Source organism: Phlebotomus papatasi, chromosome 2 (genome assembly GCF_024763615.1).
Source record: "Phlebotomus papatasi isolate M1 chromosome 2, Ppap_2.1, whole genome shotgun sequence".
In the NCBI taxonomy this organism is placed as follows: domain Eukaryota; kingdom Metazoa; phylum Arthropoda; class Insecta; order Diptera; family Psychodidae; genus Phlebotomus; species Phlebotomus papatasi.
The window spans coordinates 106,448,536-106,472,934 of record NC_077223.1 but is presented as its reverse complement, the minus strand read 5'-3'; the positions used below and the strand labels follow the sequence as shown (position 1 = coordinate 106,472,934).

The 24,399-nt window shown below is 35.6% G+C and overlaps 2 protein-coding genes, 1 long non-coding RNA gene and 1 other non-coding gene across 4 annotated transcripts; 3 read left to right on the top strand and 1 right to left on the bottom strand.

The window, feature by feature from the left end:
• The first annotated feature begins 1,683 nt into the window (after window positions 1-1,683).
• LOC129800659 (uncharacterized) lies at window positions 1,684-4,875 on the top strand. Its single transcript, XR_008751644.1, has 3 exons — window positions 1,684-2,008; window positions 2,921-3,138; window positions 4,670-4,875. It is a non-coding gene; the product is annotated as an uncharacterized LOC129800659 (long non-coding RNA).
• Window positions 4,876-6,302: 1,427 nt separating this feature from the next.
• On the top strand, window positions 6,303-6,375 carry Trnav-uac (transfer RNA valine (anticodon UAC)). Its single transcript has one exon. It is a non-coding gene; the product is annotated as a tRNA-Val (tRNA).
• A 209-nt stretch (window positions 6,376-6,584) lies between these two features.
• On the top strand, window positions 6,585-10,117 carry LOC129800658 (BOS complex subunit NOMO1). Its single transcript, XM_055845208.1, has 2 exons — window positions 6,585-6,785; window positions 6,880-10,117. Exons 1-2 carry the CDS (start codon window positions 6,643-6,645, stop codon window positions 10,052-10,054), a joined length of 3,318 nt encoding a protein of 1,105 aa, XP_055701183.1. The 5' UTR covers window positions 6,585-6,642; the 3' UTR covers window positions 10,055-10,117.
• A 2,921-nt stretch (window positions 10,118-13,038) lies between these two features.
• Window positions 13,039-20,514, bottom strand: LOC129801115 (uncharacterized). The gene is made up of 4 exons (XM_055845879.1): window positions 20,379-20,514; window positions 19,795-19,987; window positions 15,711-16,007; window positions 13,039-13,834 (listed from the first exon to the last, which is right to left on the bottom strand). The coding sequence occupies exons 1-4, from the start codon at window positions 20,512-20,514 to the stop codon at window positions 13,456-13,458; spliced, it is 1,005 nt and encodes a 334-aa protein (XP_055701854.1). The 3' UTR covers window positions 13,039-13,455.
• Between the last annotated feature and the right edge of the window lie 3,885 nt (window positions 20,515-24,399).

Below are 24,399 nucleotides of genomic sequence, written 5' to 3'. Positions count from 1 at the left end.
TTATATTTTGTTCAGTCATAATCGATACGTTTTGCCGTACATAATGCCGTGATTATATATAAAATAAAAAGTTGTTATATTTTGGATGTAAAAATTCCCCATTCACCCGAATATGGACCTCTTTTATACGGTTATATAGAAGAAATTTGTAAAGTCTTCGCCATTATTTTCGTATAGATGTCAGACATCTCTACTCATTTATAGCGATAAATGCTCCTTGGGAAGTTTTTTAAAAGCATTTAATTCTTTAATATCTTTTAGTTTAGGATTTTGTATTATAGACTTATTGTAGGCATTAATTGCAGAAAACTTTATTGATTTCAATCCAAATCTAGTTGTATTTGGTTTAATGTTTTGTAAACTGTTAATGTTCCGAGTATTTCTATTATGCTGAAGTGTTTGAATTAATTGACCCGAGTGTAAGAAATTATTGAGAACTTTAAAGACCAAGATGACTTGTTGAAATTTGATTATCCGATTATGATGTCGTGCACAAACCGATAGATTTCAATTAATGTAAATAGTCAAAAAAAAATTGTTTTTTCCCCGGGTCATATATGACCCTAATGACGCGAAAGAGCTAAAATTAATATTATATTGGGACAAATTCAGTTATAATACATTGAAAAAAAAAATTGTTCGAAGCATAAATCGTGCGAAGGTATCGAGCCTTCCCCTACAGCTTCGTGAAAATGCCCCACCTACCCTATTGCATTTTCTTATCTAATTTTTTCTAAAAACTGAATTTACAAGCATTTCTTGTTGTCTCACTCTAAGAATCTCATCTGCAATAAGCTGATTTAGGCTTATCACTGGTTTTTCAAATTACATGCATAGTAGTTTACATGTGTTTGTAAGCAATGTTCCCTATAAGAAATGGATCCAGCCACGGATGACAGACCGGATATTTCCATGAGTGCCCATGGAAATAACCACTGGAGATCCCTTAGCTTTCCACCTGGATTCTTACCCCTGGTGTTCCGCATGGAATAAGGACGGAAATTTCCCTTTATATGGGTGGAAAACACCAGGGTTAATCCAGTGGTTTTCCCTTTGAGATATACCACGGGTAGACTCCCATGGAATCCGTGCGGAATACCAGTGGAAATTTCCAGCAGCAATATCCAGTGGTAGTCCATGGGGTTTCCCAAGGGATTTTTCAGTGATACCCCCGGAAATTTCCACTGGTAATCCTCTGGTTTTCCACCATGGTTATATGAGTGGAATGACAGTGGAAATTTCCAGGGTGATGAGTGGATATCACCATGGGTAGTCCAAGGGTTTTCCCGTAGAAAGTTCCAGGTGGAAAATTCCATCTTTCAGATGGAAAATCCCAAAGGAATTCATGTGGAGTACCAGTGGAATATTCCAGTGTAAACATCCAGTGGAAGACCCTTGGTTCTCCCACGGTTATATACACTCATACACATGGTAATATCCACTGGTAATCCTGTGGTTTCTCACCACGGTTATATGAGTGAAACAACAGTGAAATTTTCCCTGGTGATGGATGGAAATCACCATGGGCACTCCGAAGGTTTTCCCATAGAAACTTCAAAGTGGTGAATTCCTACTTCCAGGTGGAAAATTCTAGAAGAATTTGTGTGGAGCACCATGGAAAGTTCCAGTGTTCTATTTTATTAAAAAAAAAAAAGATTTCACTCTGCGATATGTCTATTTTAATATTAATCGAAAGAATTTATCACAACGGTCTCTGTATTTCAAATGTAATCGACGAGTCGATGATGCGTTCGATGAGTAAATAACGCCATTTCAGCGCACGCGCATTGCTCACGGATTTTTCTGGAAGTCGTGGTGAATTGGTTCTTGTGCAGTTATTTGTGAAAAAAATACAATTAAAACTTTGAAAAACCAGTGACAAAAGTGTGCGGGATGAACAATAGAACTAGTTAAATAAAGTGACACGGTTTTCAATGCGAAATAAAGAAATTTAGTGCGCGAAACACAAAAAAATCATCTTCTCCGTCTCATTCTTTGTGTTGACAAGGTAAGACGCCATTTAGAAAAGAAAATACCGTCAAATCAACTTTGAGTCACAAGTTTTTCTTGAATATTTTCCAAATTAGTTGAGATATTTGAATATCCAGTGGGTAATACCGCCACCGAGGCTGGTAGATACCCATGGAAACTGCGTGACGCGTCAATACAAAATTACAATATACTTCACCAGTGGAATCCAAGGGGATTAAGGGTGGAATTCACCAAGTGGACACGTGGATAATTCCACTCTGTTACCAGTGGAATTTCCATTGGATCGCGCCGATTTTTCTTATATATTCACAATTCAACAGCACATAAAATCCATTTTATTGCTGTTTATTCGCTTTCCGGAAAGTCATGCAAAATTTTTTCTTGTATATTTTGTTGAAAATACCCAAGAAAGCTATAATGAACAAGAGATTTTACCTACTTCCTCCAAAAATGCAAAGATTTTCTTAGATTTTTCTTATATATTTTGTAAAATATTCTCTTTTTTTTAATTTTATTTTATTGTTCAGAAGATTTTTACTGCGCTTCCGCAGAAAACGTGAGATTTTTGGGATTTTCTTGTACATTTTGTTAAATATATTATAGACACCCATGTTGATAAGGAGGCTCATACTGCTTCCCTTCTCTGGTAAATCTTACAACAAACACTTTTATCTTGGGTATTTCTGAAAATTTACAACACAATCCTAAGAATTTAGGGGATTTCCTTGTGAAAGTATGAAGAATAATCTGATCAGCGTTAGTATTTTGGGTACATTCAATAAAATGATCAAGGAAATCCTATACAATATCTACGATTTTCTGGAAGAAATAGGAGAGAAGCCCTGAGCAATGTGGGCTCCTTGTATAGAAATGGATTTGTATTATTTGTATAAACAAATAAAATAAATAAGCTTTTCATATTTTATAGACCATATTATACACGATAAGGCGATGAAGTCCTGTGCCAAAATAGTCGGTCAAATCAAAGACAGCAATAGGCCATGCAGAAAGCGTAAGAAGGCAACGCCAGCAATTCCATTACCAAAGAACACTTCAGCAGTACCTGGGCCATATACTCAGCGAGATTTGAAATCGTCTGAATCTACTCATACATCTATCTATCGTCTAAATCGTAAGCTGTGTAAGGTGAGTGTCTTTAATAATTTGTAGTCTACCAAATTATAAAAAAAACATACAATAGCACTATTGTAGTAAATTAAAGTAGCGTGTGCACGATGAATTTTCGATTCGTATGATATGCAGTCAAATTCAGGAGGATTCGGACTTCGTTTTTTTTCGTCGATGTCATTTCAAGATAATTTATTAATCAGGTGAAATGATAACTGTCTCATTGTGATCCATCGCTATTGTCGAATGTCCATTTATGGACAATCGAGATAATAACTTGCATTTTTGTCGCTAGTGTCGATAATTCTCGCCACTAGCTTATCGACGCCTCCGGACCTGTCGATTTGTACTTTCGAAGTGAAATTAAGTGAACATTTTGATTTTTTTTTAGTAAGTATCCTTTTTCCTATTTTACTCTACTAAATACTCTTTTACTCTTTAATATATACCTTTTTTATAGATAGATAGATAGATTTATTTTCTCTTAAAACATCTGCGGCTGCCACCGACTTCAAGACCGACCTCATCGGGCAAGACGGCAGAAAATCCCGAATCACTCGTTGTATAGGCCATATTTATTTTCATATTCATCATTAGACAACATATGAATGTGTTTTGAGAAGCTTTGCAGATGGAAAGAGGTGGGTCCCAGCATTATTCTTTTTTTATGGAGCTTGGTCTATAAAAACAAAAAGAGGAATGGTTTCATAACCTATAAAACTTAGGCTGTTCCCCATCGAACCGGCAAACATCATCAACGTACTAAAACAAGGTCCCGGAAACACAACGATCATCTTTTCAAAGGATTCCAATTCTAAGGCTGTGGGAAAGATGTTTAACCTGTCCTGCAGTCCGGAAGATTGAGAAATACTGGGTAATTTTGAAGACAAATCTCAGGAAGCAGGCCAGACAGCCGAAAATTCGGCGGATTTTGCGAGGAAGTGGAAGAAAACGATCCATTATCGTGGAAGGGGCTTTGTCGTCAACTCCTTAATGAAGGGAATATTAAAAAAAATGCGGCGAGAAGCCATTGGTCTAAAAAAGAACCAAAATTTCAGAGAAATCCCAATAAAATTATATTTCCGTAAATATTTGTATTTTTTATATGCTGTGGGTAATTTTTCAGAGCCATTATTCAATGGAATATTTGGCACTCAATGGGTCAAGTGGTAGAGCACTCGCTCTATGATGCAAGTGTCCCGGTTTCGAATCCCCTTTAGGTCACCAGGAAGTTTTCTGGCGTTAAAGGTGTTCGGATTGCATCCAGTGATCTTCACTGCACTTGACTCCACGGGGCATGGAACTGGCAACCTCATCCCGTACAAGAAAAAATAATATAGCATGTCTAGAAATCTCCTTGCGGGAAGGCCCAGTTCCTTCATGGAATGTCGCGCCAGCATTATTTATTATTAGTCAATGGGGAATTTCAGCGTGCACATTTATTTACGTAAATTAGCTAGGCATACCTATCTCTAAAAATCAAGTCATGCTCATGAAAATTTGGATGAGTGGCTAGTAACGGTTACTTTTTTTCAACTTTTCTTTCTAGGTGATCAACGATTCCTGCTTCTTTTGTAATTCATTATAATGTAAATATTTTTTCAATCACGTCAATATTTTTTATATATGTATCTGAACATTAAATTAATTTGAAGTTTAATTAGATTTTTTTTTTAAATTAAATGTATTATTTTTTTTTTAATTTTATTAAAAAAGTGAAGTTAATACATGAAATAAAATGTTCTCTGCTATATATATGACCAGTGTTATTACTTTAGTCTCAAGCTTGAACGATAATCTGAAGTACAAAAATTGCCTGAACGCTTACAGAAAAGTATATTCTTTAATAGAATGGAGATATTTCATTAGGCATAAAAAAAAGAAGGTCGCATAGAATTGACATGTCAACTCCAAGAGATTCTTAGTATCATCGATATGACAATACTTTCGCCGCATTCGAAGAGTATAGTGCTAAAAGAGGATCTTCTGTTGCATCGCCATCGCTCTCTTCCAGCACCAAGTCATCAAGAGGAAACATTTCTTAACATCCATGAATTGCCAACGCAATGGTCTGCCAGTGGAATGACATGGTACAGCTCTTACCATGTGGATTCCATTGGTATCCCATGCGAAAATACCGGCTGGTTTTCCGAGATCACCCATGGAGTGCCAGTGGAGTACCAGTGGAAATTACCCCGCCCAGGTACGGAACTTACCACAGGAATTCCCTTGGTGTCCCATGGGAAAATACCGGCCGGTTTTCCGAGATCACCCATGGAGTGCCAGTGGAGTACCAGTGGAAATTACCCCGCCCAGGTACGGAACTTACCACAGGAATTCCCTTGGTGTCCCATGGGAAAATACCGGCCGGTTTTCCGAGATCACCCATGGAGTGCCAGTGGAGTACCAGTGGAAATTACCCCTCCCAGGTACGGAACTTACCACAGGAATTCCCTTGGTGTCCCATGGGAAAATACCGGCCAATTTTCCGAGAGTACTCATGGATTTCCCATAGAGTACCAGTGGAAATTACCATGCGGCAGCTTTAGAATTTCAACGGGAATGCCCATGGATTTCCACTGGATAACACCACCACCGAGGCTGGTAGATTCCCATGGAAATTGCGTGACGCGCCAATGCAAAATTACAATGTACTTCTACAGGGGAATCCAGGGGGATAAAGGGTGGATTTCACCAAGTGGACGCATGGAACATTCCATTCTGTTACCAATGGAATTTCCATTGGATCGCGCCGGATTTTTCTTATAGGGTTGGAAGGTGTATGGCTTTTACCGAGTATTTCTAGGCAGTGTCGATGTGTACAGTAGACTCTTCGATATCCAGCACTTCGATATCCGGGTGACAGCTGCCAAACACTGGCGGTTGATATATTCAAAATTATTTTCACTAAACATAAAGTTTGTCCAGAGTGAATTAAAGCATTATTAACATTGTATCGAAGTTTTTAATACATAATTGTGATAAAAAATTAAACATAAGCACACCATGAAGAAAATTCTCTTTTTCTTTGTCAGACAGAAAATAAATTCACACAGCACAAAATAGAAAAACCGTTGATCATTCAAAAAACCTAAATGTCATTTTGTCCCCCACTCAGCCGGATATCGAAGAGTCTACTGTATTAGCTTTATAAGACAGCTTTTGGAAAGCAGAGGAAACATGGTTCCGTAGTGTAGCGGTTATCACGTCTGCTTTACACGCAGAAGGTCTCCAGTTCGATCCTGGACGGAACCAAGTCTTTTTTATTCTTTTTTTATTTTTTTCCTATTAGAACTGTTTTTTTTTAAAGAATTTGGATTTTTTCTTTAATTTAAAAGTTGGTTTGCGGGGTAAATTGAGGTTTTTTGGTGGTTTTTTTTTGGACAAGTTTGAATATTTGTCACGCGGGTCACGTGTCCGATGCCTGCGACATCTGTTGCAGTAATCGGTCTTGTGAATCTGAAGTGAAGTGAATAAGTGACATGTGTGAGGTGTTTTCCTGAAGAAGAATTGAGTGCAAAAATGGTTAGGATTGCATGGGTAGAATTTTTCCTGATAGTTTTTTTGATTCCTCTGAAAGTGGTGATTTGTGAGGAAATTCTGGGCTGTGGAGGTTTCATCAAGAGTCATGCTGCAATAGATTTTTCCAAAGTTGAGATAAAATTGTGAGTATTTTTTTGGGATTTGGGGGTAGATCGTTTTTTGGGTTTTGGGTTTTAAATTAGATTAGGTGGTAATTGGGTCATTTTTTTTGAGTAGGTTCACCAAGCAGGGTAGCCTCAAAGATAAGACTGATTGTTCACCATCCAATGGATACTACTTCATCCCATTGTACGACAAAGGGGAGTACATTCTAAAGATATCTCCTCCACCGGGATGGAGTTTTGAGCCGGAAGAAGTTGAACTGGATTTCAATGGGGAGAATGATGTTTGTAGTCTGGGCAGGGATGTTAATTTTGTCTTCAAGGGTTTTGGCATTAATGGGAGAGTGACAATTCTTGGGCAGAAAAATGAAGGAGCTCAGGGAGTTCGGGTAGAGTTGCATGATTCAAAGAATGAAGATATCCGGAGAACTGTGACGGATTCCCTGGGTAATTTCTTCTTCACTCCGGTCATTCCGGGATCTTATAGGATTAGAGTCAGTCATGATAGGTGGCACTTTGAAAAATCCGAGATCACCGTGGAAGTCAGTAGTGGGAATACGGAATTGGCTGAGAATGCCCTCCAGGTAACTGGTTTTGATATCCTGGGGAGAGTTTTGAGCGATGGTCAATCTTTTGGGAATATTGCTGTTGCCCTGCTTCCGGAGAAGGGCGTAAAGCACAGCCCAAAGTGTATGACTTCCCAGTCGATAGACATTAGCAGTGAAAGGGGATATTCCGGGATGCCAATTTGCATCAGTACGAGTGATTTGCAATCCGGATCATTTGTATTCAGTGGAGTTAATCCTGGGAAATACCTTATTAAACCATTTTTCACACAAACCGATATTAAATACAATATTGAACCGGAGTTCCTGGAAGTTCTGGTTGAGAAAGACACAATTGAGATTCCGGAGCATTTTGAGGTGAAGGGATTCAGTGTAATTGGCAGGGTTCTGACCAGTAAGAGCAGTCAGAAGGGGATTAAGAATGCCATAGTCAAACTGGATGGGATTCAAGTGGCAGCTACGGGGGATGATGGCACTTACAAATTCGATAATATCAAGTCCGGAAGTCACATGGTACAAGTAACTGCCGAAAATGTCCAATTTAATGATATTTCAGTGGAGATTGCAGCCAATAATCCTAGAATCCCTGATATTCTGGTGTCAGAATTTAAGGTTTGTGGTCAGGTTGTGTCCAGTGTGAGCCACAGGGTTTCAATTGTCGGCGAGAGGGGATTTCATGTGGATTTAGAGACTCCAGCAGAGGGTTCAGGGGGATGGTGTACTTACCTGCCGAATGGGAAGTACATTGTCCAGGTGCTTCTGTCAGAGGCTGAGAAAAATTCCGGAATGCAATTTATTCCGCAAAAACAGAATATCGAAGTGAATTCTTCTCCTCTGTCGGGGATTCTCTTCACTCAGCTCCGTGCGAGTGTTTCCGGAGAGGTTATGTGCCTTCCGGACGCCAATACCGCCTGCAAAGATATCACAATAACCCTGAATTCTGTCGATATGACAGGGAATGGAAATGGGCAGTACATAAGTGCTGTGCTGAAAAATGGCCAGTTCACATTCACAGATGTCATGCCGGGAAAGTATGAAGCTACTGTCCAGGACACCTCACTCTGCTGGGAATCATCTCGGTATTTGTTTTCTGTCCAATCAGCCGTGGAAACCATCCCGGCATTCATTCACAGTGGCTACAAAGTCACAATAATTGCCAGTCATGTCGTTCAGATGAAGTATCTCTGGAAAAAAGCTCCGGCAAATGCAACAGCCTCCAAGGAAGATCTCCAGGTGGGACTGAATTTCTTCTGCGTGCCCAAGGAAGGACCATACAGTGTGGAATTTGAATGGAATCACCAATACGATCCCAAAGAAATTCCCAAGGAATTCTCAACTGGAGCTACTGCTCCCTATTTTGTCACTTTCTCCAAGCATCGGAGTATCCTGGGCAGAATTGAACCCCCAGTGTCTGGTGTCCAACTCAAATTGACTTTCCCAAACAATCCCGAACTTATTGATCTCCTGACGGAGAGTGACAGCAAAGGAGAGTTCAAATTCACCGCTGTTGATGCTTCCGTAGACATTGACATAACAGCATCGAAAGAATCCTATGAATTCTCCGCCCTGGACAGGAATACCAATGTGATCCGTGCAAAAAAATTATGCGAAATTGTAGCTACCCTCCGGGATGATGCAGGAAATCTCCTTTCCGGTGTCCTCCTTTCACTGTCCGGAGGCGAAAGTTACAGGAAAAATCTCGTAACTGGCGATGACGGAGTGATTAAATTCCATTCCCTCTCTCCCAGCCAGTATTTCCTGAAGCCCATGATGAAGGAATACAAATTTGATCCAGTCTCCAAGATAATTGACGTTGGGGAAGGAGCAACAATTAATGTTGAGCTCATTGGACGTAGAGTGTCCTTTTCTGTCTTTGGATCTGTCCTGTCACTCAATGGAGAACCATTTGCCAATGTCCTCGTGGAAGCAGTATCCCCTGATCACCACGAAGAAACAAATAGCGATGCAAATGGCCAATATCGCATCCGAGGACTACAACCTGGCCACACGTACGACATCCAAGTGAAAAAGTCCGGAAACTCCCAAGTGGACAGAACAATCCCCTCCAAACGCGTAATCGAAATGACAAACTCAGACGTAAAGGATGCAACGATAATTGCAATCAGTCCTCTAGGATTTATCGATGTGTCAGCTCGTATAATGGCCTCCAACAATCAACACTACAAATCCCTCAAGATATCCCTCTACAAGAAAGGGAACATAGACAAACCCGTCTATTCCCAGAGAGTTGACTCCCCATTGAACCTAAAAAGCAACATCAATCCCGGAGTAATGGTATTCTTCCCCCGGATACCATTCGACGGCAAGAGCATTTACCACGTAGACTTACGGACAACCCTCTCAGACAAAAACTTCAAGTTCAAACAGCCAAGTGTTCAATTCATAGCCAATGAGAGTACAATCTTTGTCGAATTGAATTTCAATGCAGACGTCAGGACGACGGATGGTGACCTAAATCCCAATTCAATTGCAGCTCTAGTGCTAATCCTCCTGATAGGCTTTGGGTTCATGAAGCAGGATCTGGTGATTGCATGGGGAAAAATAGCATGGGATAGGATTTATGCAGCTGTCCAGGATGCCATTGACAAGAGGAAACAGAAGGAAATCACAAAATTCGATGAGAATTTCGATGAGAAAGAATTAGAGAGATTGGCTAAATCAATTAATTCGGTGAAGAAGAAGAAAATCAAGAAAATTAATTAAAAAAAAATTAAAAAAAAAACATTCTGTAGTGGAGGGAGTAAAATAAAGAAATTTTTGTTGGTACATAATATATTTGATTATTTCCAGATGCAAATTGCACACAGAAGTCACCTGGATCAGCAATTGTCGTAACTTCTTTCTGATAACATTTCAGGAAACGAAACAAATATATAGTAAGTAATAGACTTGAATAGGGGAAAGGCTCATAATTCTGTCCAGTTTCTTATTTTGGACACTTTGAGGATAAAATTGGACACTAAAAATAAATTGGTTAAAATTATGAATTTTCATTTCAATATTTGATGAATAATGAATTCTATCTAAATATTTGTTCTTTTTGAAAGATTTTAACACTAAATACGTTAAATTTTGAATACGATTTGAGTTGAAATTGCTTTGTTGAAAATTCAGTGTGAGTACAGTAGAGTCTCGCTATAAGCCATCGCTCTATAGTCCACAATTTATCGACCGTTGATTTCAAAACACTGATTTTAAGTTAGGTTATGTTTTTCAGTATGCGACATGCATAATTATTTTAATATTTTTGGCAAACTTTATTAAGTAGTTGTTATAATTGTTATCCATAATGAAGAGAGCGAGGACAAGTACCACAATCGCAAAGAAAGTGGAAGACGTCGAGCAATTTCAATACTAAAAATCGTTGATAATTTTAAAAAATTACATGGACTATAGTGCGACCCAAGTGTCAAATTTGAAACCAAATATGGACTATAGCGAGACTCTACTGTAATTGCTTACGAGAAATATGACAGAACTTCGTGTTTACTTCAGTCTTATTTAGCTGTGGTGAAGTAGGGTAAATGTCCTAATTCAAAACCATTTCCAGACGCTTTAACTTTGACAGAAGATTCAACACATCAAGTTTATATTTTTTCTGAAGAGAATTACATAAATTTGCTCCTTGACTCTCCTAGAATGTTACTGTTTAGTGAAAATTCGTTAGATATAATTTGAAAACTTCTTAAATACAAGAAAAATACGCAAGTGTAAAATGATGCTATTGAAAACAAATTAATCCAAATGGAGACAAGGAAAAGTTTCTAATTGGAGACAAACAGTGTAAGTGAAACCGCGACGAAAGGCTTCCAAAACCTTGTTGAGTTGCTCTTGAGTGAAGGATTTGTTCTTATTCCTGGTCTTTTCTCCTTTCTCATCTAAAACAATAAGAAAATCTCTCAAAAAAAAATCATATTTCCGGGGTTTCCTATTGAAGCTTTTGCAGATACTTCAGAAAAACCCTTTTTGTTCATGAAATAGGTAATTATTTCATTTGAAAACTTCACGTACCGTTAACAATAAAGATTATCACTTAATTTAACTAAAATTAGCCAGAAGTGTGACCTAAATGTTAGACGAAACGAATCAACAATAGTCACTTCATTGTGCTTTTCATTGAAAAACATGGTCGATCGATGAAAAATTCGATGGTGAAAAGGTACACTTTTAATTTTTCTGAGAAATTAACAAATTAAAATTTGTGAATATGAATGTATTTTCGCTTTATTTGGAGCATAATTAACTAAATAATGAAACTGTGTTATAGAAAATATATAAATAAAATAATTTAGTATTGTATTTATCATGAAAACAATGGCGTTTCCATTTGGAATAGAGAAAAATTTCCATTTGGAGCAGGTTTTGAATTAACTTAATTTACCCTCTATACCTTAAAAGTATTCTATCATTATTTACCGTTTTTTAGGAGGATGTGGGGCTACTTTGAGCTGTGGAGCTACATTGTTATATGATTTTTTCGCATATTTCTAATTGAGACTGGGTTTTAATATGATGTAATTTGAATAGATAAAATAATTGTGGATCTAAATAAAATTATTGTAAGGACAAGCTTCATTTAGAAATAGGCGAAAAAGTCGTATAAAATTCTAGCTCCATAGCTCAAAGTAGTCCCACTTCCCTCTACTTGTTTCCAACCGATTTAAACTAATTTATAAATCACTTAAAAAGTTCGCCTAGGAGGTTCCGCATTGAATTACGGCTAATTGAACGACATTAATATTAATTCCCCTAAATTGCGGTAAATTTTAAATATATTTTATATGAACATTTAGCGCTGAAAATATGCCGAAAAATTGGCGTAACCATTTATATTTAGTTCTGTAACTTGTTCGAAAGATATCTCTTCCGCATATGCAATTTTTCTGTGGCAATAGAGTGACTTCGCGGGCTTTTTTCGGTCTAGAAATGTCACTTCACACGGAACTCCTTGTAGATTAGGAGTACCATAATTGTATTTCACATAAAAATTAGATATCGGTTCTTAACCCTTTAAGGACGATTGGAACACCGGTGTCCCATAAAGAAAATAATTTTTCCTGACTACCTAAAGTTATTGTTTTCCTATGTCTGTACATAATTGTAAAGTAGAAGGTTAAAGGAATCTAGAATATTTTTTGCAAGTCTCTAGCTAATTGCTATGTAGTAAATATTTAAGCTCAAAAATGGCGGATTTATAAATTCTCAAATTCATAATTGATTTTATTTATTTTTTATACTTCCAATTTTTTTTTAAGCAAAACCCTTTTGGCAATAAAAACTACAATACTCATACGAAATATTTTTCATTAAAGCGAAAAATATTATTCATTGGTATTGTCAGAAAAATTACTTAAATTTTTGGGCTATTTTTGTCCCTATCGTTCATAGAAGCACAAAATGCACCGAATCAGACTCTGTTGGACTTTCCAAGGTTAGATGTAAGACTTGGCATTGATTATGTTTCTCAGTTTAATTTTTATTGTTGATTTTCAGTCTGTAAAAAGTGGCTCATCGTTAAAGGGTTAATTTAAACCTTTGGACTTCGTAAAACTATTATGAAGTTGGTAGGGCTTTCAGTGAAAAATATCAAATACTCTTTGAGATTTTTTAAATAATTTATTTATCTAGTCGATAATGAACTAAATGTGCTTTTCTTGTTCAGGTAAAGAGTCACCCTTTAATCAAGAATTAATACTTATTTTGTAGCACAATGAGCTCATAATTGCCTTAAAAGATCACTTTATTTTAGGTGGCGAAAAATTTAAAATATAAAGTGCTTTTTATTCAATTTGTAAAATTTTCATTTTCATGAGCTGAATATACAAAATTATACACATTCCAATTATATCAATCGCAATAATGATGGTATGACAAATGCTGATCGAAGCGACGATTTTTTCTGGAGAGGGGAAATAAATAAGGAAATTCAATAAATAGCGTAAATCTCTTAAAGTTCGTCATGTGTCGCATGTCTCTGGTCGTGTTGGTGGTTAATTAGTGACTCTGGGGCCTATGAAACTCTTCTTTAACAGCGTTTAACACCCCCAAGAGTGGTCAGTGGGTCAGTCACGATTTGTCGGTGTTTTCTCCCAAAAATTTCACTTTCACTCTGATTTCTTTTTCATTCTCAACATTATTTGTCGACCTAATGATTCTACGTTATCTGTTGAACTAGCTACGTTGTCTTCTGTCTCAGTGGTGTCGCTTTCATCCTCTTCGGGATCTTTATTGGAAAGTTCTTGATTTTTGTCGTCAGCTGGGGAATAGCACGCCTTGAACAGCCTAGCACAGTCAGCGAGATTGTGTGGGATTTCTGGGAAGTTTCTGTATTCCGTCCACATTCCTCGACTCAAGTAATTGTAGGCAAAGCCAAAGAATGGATTATCCTTCGATTGAACTTCCATTTCACAAATAAATCTTTTGCGGCAGACCATTGTATCCACTCCCAAAACAGCAAAAGCCAGGCTAGTCCAATCAAATGAACTGGAAAAAATTGATAATTTGAATAATTTTCCCACAGAGATAATATGGAGTACCTTGGGGCGACGTTGACTTCGGTAAATTCAATTTTTTCATAATATTTCTTAATTACTCTTACCGATAGGAAAGGTACAATGGGGTAATTCGGAACAGGTTCAAAATTGGAATTTTGAGATTTTATTTCAGATAAACAAAGGGAAAAGGAGGATCACGAAGAAGTACAAACCATACTCCCAAGAACAATGTTGCTATTCCAATGAAAAATGAAAAACAAAATTTTTCTAATGAACATTTTTTTTAGTACATGATCTCATGTGCTTCTGCTTTATCGACTTATCTTTCGGCCACTTCCTGTCACGACTGTTTGATGGTTTTATGACACGATGAGGACAGGGTAAAACAGACGTGACAGGAAGTAACCCAAGAAAGTCGATTACGCAAAATCACATGAGAACACTTATGTACTAAAAAAAATATACTAAATGTACATATGTACTAAATACAAAAGTCTTTGATATTACGTACAAAACGGACAGTATAGTCTGTTCAAAAACACTCATAATAAAAAATGTTCTGGAGAAAGATTTCCCATTTTCATTTTTTAGTACATGACTGTTCTCATGTGGAAAATCTAAAAGTGAAGAAGATCGTGAATGCAAAAACACAAATTGCCTTTCTTGTGTTGATTCCTGTCATTCTTGTGCTTCATGATAAAGCGAATGTAGAGGAGGACTTTCAGGTTTCGCACGCACCATAGTGTTCGAAGCTAAAGTGTGTGCGAAGGTTCAAAAATAATATTATTTCAGGCTATTATATTCTTATCTAACATTTATATTATATTATTAAGCTCTACTCATTAATATCTTCTTTGAAATAACGTAAGAACTTTGAGAGGGACTTTCCGGTGTTCGCCAGTGAAAAAGGGTCATCCTAAGATGAAAACACTTTTTTCGTCTTGCCCAGAGCTTTCGGTCCCGATGTGAACCTTCTTCAGTGGCTAAAAAGGGCATGAATTTTTATTTTACAACAGATTATGTTTAAAAAAAATTTACAAAGGTCATTTTTTTAACATAAACTGTTGTAAAATAAAAATTCATGCCCTTTTTAGCCACTCAAGAAGGTCCACATCGGGACCGAAAGCTCTGGGCAAGACAAAAAAAATGTTTTCATCTTAGGGTGACCCTTTTTCACTGTCGAACACCGGAGAGTCCCTCTCAAAGTACATTGCGCCAGTTCATCATCATTAATTAACGTAAGAACAGTCATGTTCTTTTTAGTACATGAGATAAGTCCTGTACTAAAAAAATCAGGAGAAAACTGTCTCCTTTTTAATTTTCATTGGAATAGCACCAACCATAATTCTATTTGGTCATCTAATGGCCTCTACGCACTAGACACATTTATGTCGTCATTGAAGCAAACTTTACGATTGTGTACACTGAGAAAAAAAGATGGTGCGATTAACTTTTTTCCTCGTAACTTTAACACTTTTTAGGTGTAAAAGTATATCAACATTTTTTAATGTTAATTTTACACCTTTTTAAGGGTAAAATTAACATGAAAAAGGGTAATTTTAACCCCTCATACACCTAAAAAGGGTAATATTTACACTGATTTCGGATCAATAATGCAGGGTAAAATTAACATTTCCGGAATGTTATTTTAACTTTTTCGGATTTCTCTTGTAGGAAAACTCTTCAATATGGACATAAATTTCTCTAGTGTGTATAAGCCATAAACAGTGAGGAAATCGTAAAATTCCAACTTAGGCCCAATGCCAAATCACTTCAAATTCATTGAGATCATAAAAAATTAGTTGTCCGAAGCTTATATCATCCGAAGGTACCCTATCTTCCCTTAGTTTAAAAATCTATCATACTTTTGTCGAGCACCCTGATAAGCAACTCTTCGTTTTGAATGCATCTCTGGAGCAGACATTGCTGACGTGTCGGCAGGAGGACCTGAAGAATCATCATGATGAGGTGCATCATGATGAAAATCATGATGATCATGGTGGAAATCATGATGAGAATCGTGATGAAAATCATGATGAAAGTCTCCACTTGATGAAGGTCCAGATGCTAAAGTGTCTGGATTCCAGGCATTGTAGGGATCACCTCCAGGGTATCCACCACTAAAAGATATCCCAGGTCCTGAATGGGACACTATATTTCCACTGAAAGTACACATTTTGAAAATTAAAGTAATATCTGTTTAAACAGGAGCACAGGCGGTTCCTATAATTGCAAACGGAAGGATATCTCCTGCGTGTATGCTATTTTTCTATGTTCCTAATTGCGAATTATGGTGTCTTTTTCGGTTTCGACAATGCAATGTCGTAATACGGAGATCTTCGTTATTTTGAATTGCACGGCATTGTGCAATACAGCAAATAATTTTCAAAAGGAAATATTATTTTCATGTAGGATAAAATGAAGTAATTTGGAACCATTTACAAATTGGGACATTTGAGATTTTCTCACTGTTTTAGAGATACAAAAGAAAGAAATGCTGTTCCTTTTCTTCTTAATCGTCTTTTTCTTCTATTTTGCGGTCTTTGTTTTCTCTTTGCTCATCTGAAACAATGAGAAAATCTCAAATGTCCTAAATTGTAAATGGTTCCAAATTACCTCATTTTACCCTAGGAGTGATGATCAAATGTCGATCTCTTCAGAGTTTTTCTGAGTGCGGTCTTCAGATTAGAGAGCTTAAGCAAATGTTCCCAAGTCTCAAAATCTTAAAAAGCAACCAATTTTATTGGTTTTTAACTAGTCCCCGGCGAGTGGCCTTCCAAGCTGAAGCCAATTTCCTACTTTCACATACAAATTCGTATGGGAATTTTTCTGCACTCGTGATCGTTATGCTAAATATTTAAAAAGTGAGAAGTTTTCCGTATTATACGATACCTTTCCGTATGGAGGGATAAATATACTAAATTTTTGTTTAAATAAATTTTTTCCTTGGAGCACTGTGAGCTGAGTCCGAGATCAATTTAGGAATTGGCTTCAAATTGCTCCATATAAAAAGGGCGCCTTTTAAGAATCCCTTGGATCATTTGCCCTTAGTATCCAATTCTTTATCAAAATTTTCCCTAAAATCTTGACTGATAAAAATTTGAAAAGTTAAACGATATACACAGTAGAAAATTTCAGGTATTTTACCATAATTTTCATTGTAAATTTTACATAAACATTTAATCGTGTGTACTGATACACATATGTGTAATTTGTACACATTTTGTCTGAAAATTGTGTAATTTGTACACATTTCGTCTCAAAACTGTGTAATTCAATTTCAATTCAATTCAATTTGAAGTTTATTTCATGCCTAAAGATACAATTCTGTTCCTATTTAAGGCTATACAAAACTCATAATAAGTTTTAATTTTGTTTAGATTTGTATGATATAAATTACATAAGTTCAATTACAGTTTTTTTTAAATTTCTTTAGTGTGTATTCTTCAGAATTCCTTTTTAAGTTTATAGGAAGGCTATTGTAATTAGCTATTGAGTTGAATGAAATAGATTTAGTACCATATTTTGTAGTCCTAGGTCGGATATTTATTATATCTCCCTGTCTTCTACTATCTTGTGCAAGTTCTAGTAAATTAGATTGTGTGTGAATTATTTGTGTTTTATTTTGTGAATGTGTAATATTTGTTGTACTTTGATTATTTTTTTAACTGGAAGTAACTTTAGTTCTTTATACAAAGTTTCAGAGTTTGTGAGTCTAATAATTGAGTCTAATGTGAGTAATTTGTACACACTTTGTCTGAAAACTGTGTAATTTTACACGAAATATGTAAGAAAATGTACAGAATTGTGTAATCATTCGCAGTTGGTTGCATAGTTTTCCATGACATAAAATTTAAATTACACATTTTCAGATTACGCGTTTTGCTGAAATACATATTTGAGTAACTTTACATACAGACTTGAGCTCGTTAAAAATCGTGTAATATCGGAAATTTTGTGTTGATACAGTCGAGTTCCTCAAATTTGAACGACGCTTGAGTTCAAAATGTAAAATTTGAGGTTATGTGAAGAAAGTTTTGCGTGGAGTCTGAATTAGAATAATTTTTCTCGGGTGTTTCCTCAATATTATCGTATTATATTAACTTCAGCAACAAATTCCATTTCTTTAACAATAAATTGCATTGATATATTCCCTAAAGTTATCTTTCTTAGTTTAGGGAAAGTGCATTTAACATGAATTCCGTTACGTTTTTGAAAATATTGTTTAAATTTGAGGACTGAGAAATGCGAGAAATGTCGTCTATATCCCCTAAATGTTCAAATTTGAGGAACTCTACTGTAGTTCTTATGGAAATTGTAGATAGCCGAGCTGATAACACTAATCCCGCTTCTTCACGGTGTCATGATAAATATTTTACGCCAAAAAGACATAAATAGAAAGAAAAACTCACATAAAAAAGAAATTTTCTTCTTGATATCTTTGTCAGAAGACAGGTAGCTCTTCACTACACACCCTTTTACTTGAATATTGCAGAAATACAAAGAAATTAAATACAAATATCACTTCAAATTGAAAGTTCTTAAATCGCGCGCAATTCAACTGTGAGAGAGAGATAGAGACACAAATAACTCACATTACAAACGTCTGATGGCGCTGCGGTTGCAAAAAATCTCTAAAATGCGACAAAATATTTTCTTCTCTAATTTATGCTTATTAGCAGGTCGTGTCCCTTCTTGTAATACGTACTTTTGCATTCCTTATTAACCAAAATAGTGTTGTACAAAAGGATTTTCCTCAAACTTATCCTGAATTTCGAGACAGCTCGAAAGAATATGAGTCTTCCAGCTCAAAATTTCATCCCAATGTTTTTGTTGTAATATCGAAGAGTATTTACAATTAACCTAAATAGCTGTATTCAACTAAATTATTAAAAGAATTTTCTTGTGAAAATGATTTAAATCTAAGGAATTAAGCAATTTTCACATTAACAAACCTCTCATTTTCTCTACGTGAATTTTCGCGGCACTTCGAAGAATCTCAACAGGCACCACCAAATTCACTTCGGCTTTTATTTTAGCTCAAGGCTGCTACAAGAATAATCCTGGTGCAAACTAACGATTATCCTTGTAATCTTTTGTTACTCTGTAGCTAAGTACAGTAGACTCTCTCAAATTCGGGCAATTGGGACCAAAATGTCAGTCGAATTAGAGAGAAATTCGGGCGACAAACTTTTTGAAATGCAACGATTTTTTATTCATGTGCACATAGATATTGAGTTTACACACTCATATATAACGTAAATTGAATGAAAATCCCTCAATAATGCAAAATCACATCAAAACTAAGACAAACCATGCCAAATTTGAGCATATTTGATTCATTTGATAATCATAATCAAACTTGAAAAATGACAACAAACTTTTTTCAAATTTAACTGCCGCCCGAATTAAAAAGTAGTCCGATCTTAAAAGAGCCGTATTAGCGAGAGTGTACTGTATTGAACCCAGACATACTCAGCCTGATCTTTAAGAATTTTTAGCTTGCGAATTAGGCGATTAAGGATTTGCCCACACTGAGGGCTTAGGATCGTCTTCACTGCCTTTACATTACCTTTACTGCAAAAATTTTAAGGCTAAATATTCTCAAGGATCAGCCTGAGCAGGGGCCTATCAAGCCTAATAAAAAGTGAAGCTATTTTTCAGTTTTCCTTGTAAAAATTTTGCAGTTATTGCACCGCGACTTAAACAAATTTGCTTGTAGTTCTTGTATAATTTTGGCGAACATTATGAAATATGTATTTTCTGATAGCTTTTAATGCACAATTTCGAAATATATCAGACTGATAAGTCAATTCTCTTTAGGAAAAAACTTGCCAATAGTCTTCAGTGCCTCTATGGAAAAACGTTTGGAAAAATCAAATGTCGAGAGGCCCCTGGCCTGAGTTTATTTGGCCCTTTAGATCTGAAAGCCCCTATAACACTTTTTACCTGTCGTATGGAATTATTGGTCCATCGTGATATTCAGGTCCGTTGTGATTGCACCCAAACAGGGCACCTCCTTTCCAGATTTTAAAACCAAAGACCGCAGTTGCCACAATTAGGATAAATACTACAACAATTTTTAATTTAATTGCTACAAGTGCTGATATGGCATGAAGACCACCCAATCCAACAAGAGGAACTGTTTAAGAAAAAGAAGACACAATTTTATCAGGTCATTCGTTCCACTTCCCAAAGCAATAGTCCAAATCTGCAATTATGTTAAATTAGTGGGTTTCTGTTCTATTATTTTATGATGATCTTCTGCCGATAAAAAAGTCACTGTAGGGGAAACCGTGGCAGAATTAGCCAGGGGGAGATTTAAATAGGTACATTTAAATTAATTTGAGCTAATCACTATTTATCCAAAGTAAACTTTTTAGCCATTATCACTCTGATTAAAATATTTGTTCCACAAAGTTTTTGCAAAGAAAAATTTCATTTGACTAATTCTGCCCCGGTTTTCCCTACTGATGGAATTTTTTCACTGAATGTCCTATCCTACTGCGAAGATCATAGATTATGTTCCTTACACAGGGCATGATACAGATGCTTTCGCCTTCTTGGAGTAATTTCCGTTAAAGTATCACTTTTCTCACTGATTTCTTCTGCCACAGCAAAAATCACAAAAGTGAGGGAGATCACTAAATACAAAAGTCTTCTTGTCATCCTTTTGCATGCAAAATATCCTTTTCTGGGAAAATGTAAACTAATAATCTACAAGATTTCCACTGAATCAAAAAATGTATCTCACTTTTTCCACCTTTTCACTTTAAATTGTCAACGCAAACTGAAGAGTGAGTTTGAAGATCAGCTTCTTTTATATTTGGCAGTGAAACCACTACTATAATTGATCTAATTTGTATATTATTGACTCACGAATTTTGTAATATTGAAGGAATTGAAACAAAATGCTTCTATTTGGGAACTCGACTGCATCAAGACTTTCTATTCATGAAAAATATCACTTCGCCCTCCCAATGCACAATCACAAAAGGATGCCTTTTTATTCCTCATTCCAAAAAAAAGCGATTCGCAGAAAAATCCAAATAGTTCCTGAAACTTTTTCCCTTTATGAGAAAGTGGAAATGATTTTTGTTATTCCAATTAATTATCACATTTTTGTTGGTATCTATATCACATTTCATTTCGAAGATGACGCTTAGCCCTAGATTTTTTTTTCTTGAAAGAAACGTGAAGAGCATTTGGCGCATTTTTTATCTTCAATGTTTTGTTTTCTTCATGATAATTCACTCATCATGACTTAGAAAATACTTCATTCTGTAAAGTTCGTTGCATGTGAAAAAAGTAAAAAGTGAAATTTGGAAAAGAGATTTTCGATGTTGCTTGGAAAGGGAATGTTGAAGACACTTAAGAAAAGCGAGGGCTTGAGGTTTAGCGGAAGGACCAATGGTACTTACAAGGATTCCGGATCAGTTTTATTAGGACTTGGGAAAAAATCGAGTGGTAGAAACTGGAAGTAACTAGGTCTGCCAATCAGGGTTCACTTTGGGTACCGATTAACCGATAATGATCATCATTGAAACCAATTGGCGCCGATTAGTTGCCCCAAGGAGCATATATCGCTATAAATGAGTAGAGATGTCTGACATCTATACGAAAATAATGGCGAAGACTTTACAAATTTCTTCTATATAACCGTATAAAAGAGGTCCATATTCGGGTGAATAGGGAATTTTTACATCCAAAATATAACAACTTTTTATTTTATATATAATCACGGCATTATGTACGGCAAAATGTATCGATTATGACTGAACAAAATATAATCACTCAGTAATGTCAGTATTATAATTATCGACTGAAGAGCTGTCATTTCTTTGGAATTTTTCTTTAAAACTTACTCAAATATTTTCCTCGAATCAATTATTATTTGTCCTCAACAATTCAGTAACATTTTGCATGTCTCGTGCACTTTTATCGCGTATGAAACTTTAATGCAATGAGTGTTTTTCGTTAGGGGATACAATTTTAGTGAACAATATTACATTCCCGACTTGAAATTCGTAATAGAAAGCTGGAAAATTAAAGAAAATAAAATTGTGTGGTTTTATTGCTTTTTCCAGCATATCATTAAAAAAAAACTTATAGATCTCAGGTTTTTATTGAGTCTATTGATAGAATACATCACTTTAAACACAATTCTGGACAAATATCGGTGCTCGTCAATGTTTTTTGCATACTTTTTCCATTAAATTGAGTTTGCCATCACCTATTTTCTGTAATTTTCCACGCCATAATCCTATTTTAGTTCCGATAAAATAAAATTAAGATATAACCTGATAGAGCAAGAAATGCGGAAGAAAATACGTCTTTACACATTTTTGTTATTTTATCTACATTATGTCGTACAATATATTTACAATACAGATCAAGTGTCAAAGCAGGCCAATTTTATGATTTTGGTGAATTTTTCCGACATTTCTGGGCACATTTTCTGCAACTCAGTTTTACAATAAATGATTAGAAAAGTGTGTTCTAACGCTTTCACTTCCGCTATACACTGCAATTAAAGAAAGATATTTTTAGCAAACAAACACATTATTAATTGACTATTTATCCGTGAATTTTCCTTATCTTGCTAAATTTTATCACTTCTAACTCAGTACTCCACTCTACTGCTGACATTGATGCACTTTCATACTCTAATTTTGTGAAACTCATCACTTTTTTCACAAATTTAAACTCAGAGATGTATCTCTGATTAGTATAAATAAAGCAGATTTTGACAAACTGGCAGTGTTATATAAAAAGAACACAAGTTGGACATAACTTGTCTCCTTTACGGAACAAATGTAACTAAAATATATTAAAACATGATGTTCATACAATTTAACGACATTATGTGAACATAACAGCAAGAATATGTAAAGTAATTATACTTTCGATATTTTCGACATAGATTTACACATTTTCACTCAAAAATAGATTATATTATGACTTATTTATGGACTATAAAAACATGTAGTCATAATTTTAAGGGGAAATACCAATATATTAACTCGAATTTATCAAATAAAACGTATTGTTCATATTAATAGAAAATAACTGATATTTTCTATACATTTTTTAGTTAAGTTATTTTTATAGCATACAACGCACATAATTTTCAGATAATATACCTTCATAATGTTCATACATTATATTTTTTAGTAATAGCTTGATTACGTTGAAAATATGTTGGTTACATTTGAGACATACATTATTTAGATATCAATAATCGATCATGGGGATCATTGGGAAATCAGTGGCGCAATAGACAAGACCGTTGGCTCTTGGGCGGATCGATACCCCGGCTCGATTCACTGTTGTGAGTTCGAGTCCCGTCCGGTGCAAAGATCTGAATGTCTGATTTGGACAATTTTCAACAATTCCAGGAGCATCGAAGAAGCATTCACCACACTACGGGAAGGCGCTTCTAGGCGGTGTACAGTGGACTTAGCAGATTCTTCCAACACGGGATATGACATTGTAAAAATGATCACCTTGTAATAAATATCTCGATACGATTAATAATAATAACCAATTGTGCCACTGAGATCCCCTCCATAAATATTGTTCCAAGCCGATCATCCGATCAGGGAGACTGTTTAAAACCGGAAGTGACCTGAACGGTACCAATCAGCCTGTGCGTGGAAAAGTGGGATTTTTTTTATTTTCAGTGGCAAAGTCTTTGATTTGAATTTTGTTACTTTTCGATAGCTTTTGGGTTTTTAATTTATTTGAGAATTCCAGGGGGTTTGAGGGCAATTGGGTTATGATTTTCATGTGTAGTTTTTATTATAAATTAACTTGGTTATAATAGTCGTATAATAAAGGTTGAAGGGGGATTTTTCCTGATGGAATAAATATAAATTTTTCTAATATAAAACAAATTCGAAAAACTATGGCTACAGGCACTTACAGTCTCCTTTAAAACCTAGAACTTTTCCTACACCTAATTCCTTCACTTTCCTCTCTTTCTTCTGGATTCCTATAAAAATTTAATCTCTTACTTTTCATCTAATTTCTTTCTGTTAAATAACTTACTTCTTTTGTATTATCCCTTTTTCACAAATTTAACTCTTCACTCTTCTCACGCTTCTTTTCTATGTCCATTATTGCAGTTGCAATAATGAACATAGAATCTATGAATATTAATTCTATCTTACTTGACAAGTGTCTTTTGTTTACTAATTCAAATTTAAGAAATTCACTGAACACAGCCTATAAAAAACCGATTAGCGCCGATTAGCCGATCACGGTTACACCTCGGTGCCAATTTACCACTCACGGTTCACTGACTAACCCTATTTACTTACCTCTTGGTTACAAAACTTCCCTCATCTAAAGCACTGAAAACTTTCGCTAAGGATAGAATAGCCTGATTCAGAACCTACTCCAAATATTATAATTTCTTCCATTTAGATTCGAAATAAAAATTTATAATACTGTACTTATTATGGAAGAAAATCTCTGTTCCCATTTGAAGCAGGTTCTGTATTAGGCTATTATACCTTAGATGATTTTTTTTAAAAAGAAAAACACCTGAAA

Excerpts from the sequence above, each read along its gene's own strand:
- LOC129801115 (XM_055845879.1), bottom strand. The coding sequence starts at position 20,514 with ATGACAAGAAGACTTTTGTATTTAGTGATCTCCCTCACTTTTGTGATT. Across the intron at positions 19,988-20,378 it reads GCATCTGTATCATGCCCTGT|TTCCTCTTGTTGGATTGGGT; the intron begins GTAAGGAACATA and ends TTTCTTAAACAG. Across the intron at positions 16,008-19,794 it reads CCAATAATTCCATACGACAG|TGGAAATATAGTGTCCCATT; the intron begins GTAAAAAGTGTT and ends GTGTACTTTCAG.
- LOC129800658 (XM_055845208.1), top strand. The coding sequence starts at position 6,643 with ATGGTTAGGATTGCATGGGTAGAATTTTTCCTGATAGTTTTTTTGATT. Across the intron at positions 6,786-6,879 it reads TCCAAAGTTGAGATAAAATT|GTTCACCAAGCAGGGTAGCC; the intron begins GTGAGTATTTTT and ends TTTTTTGAGTAG.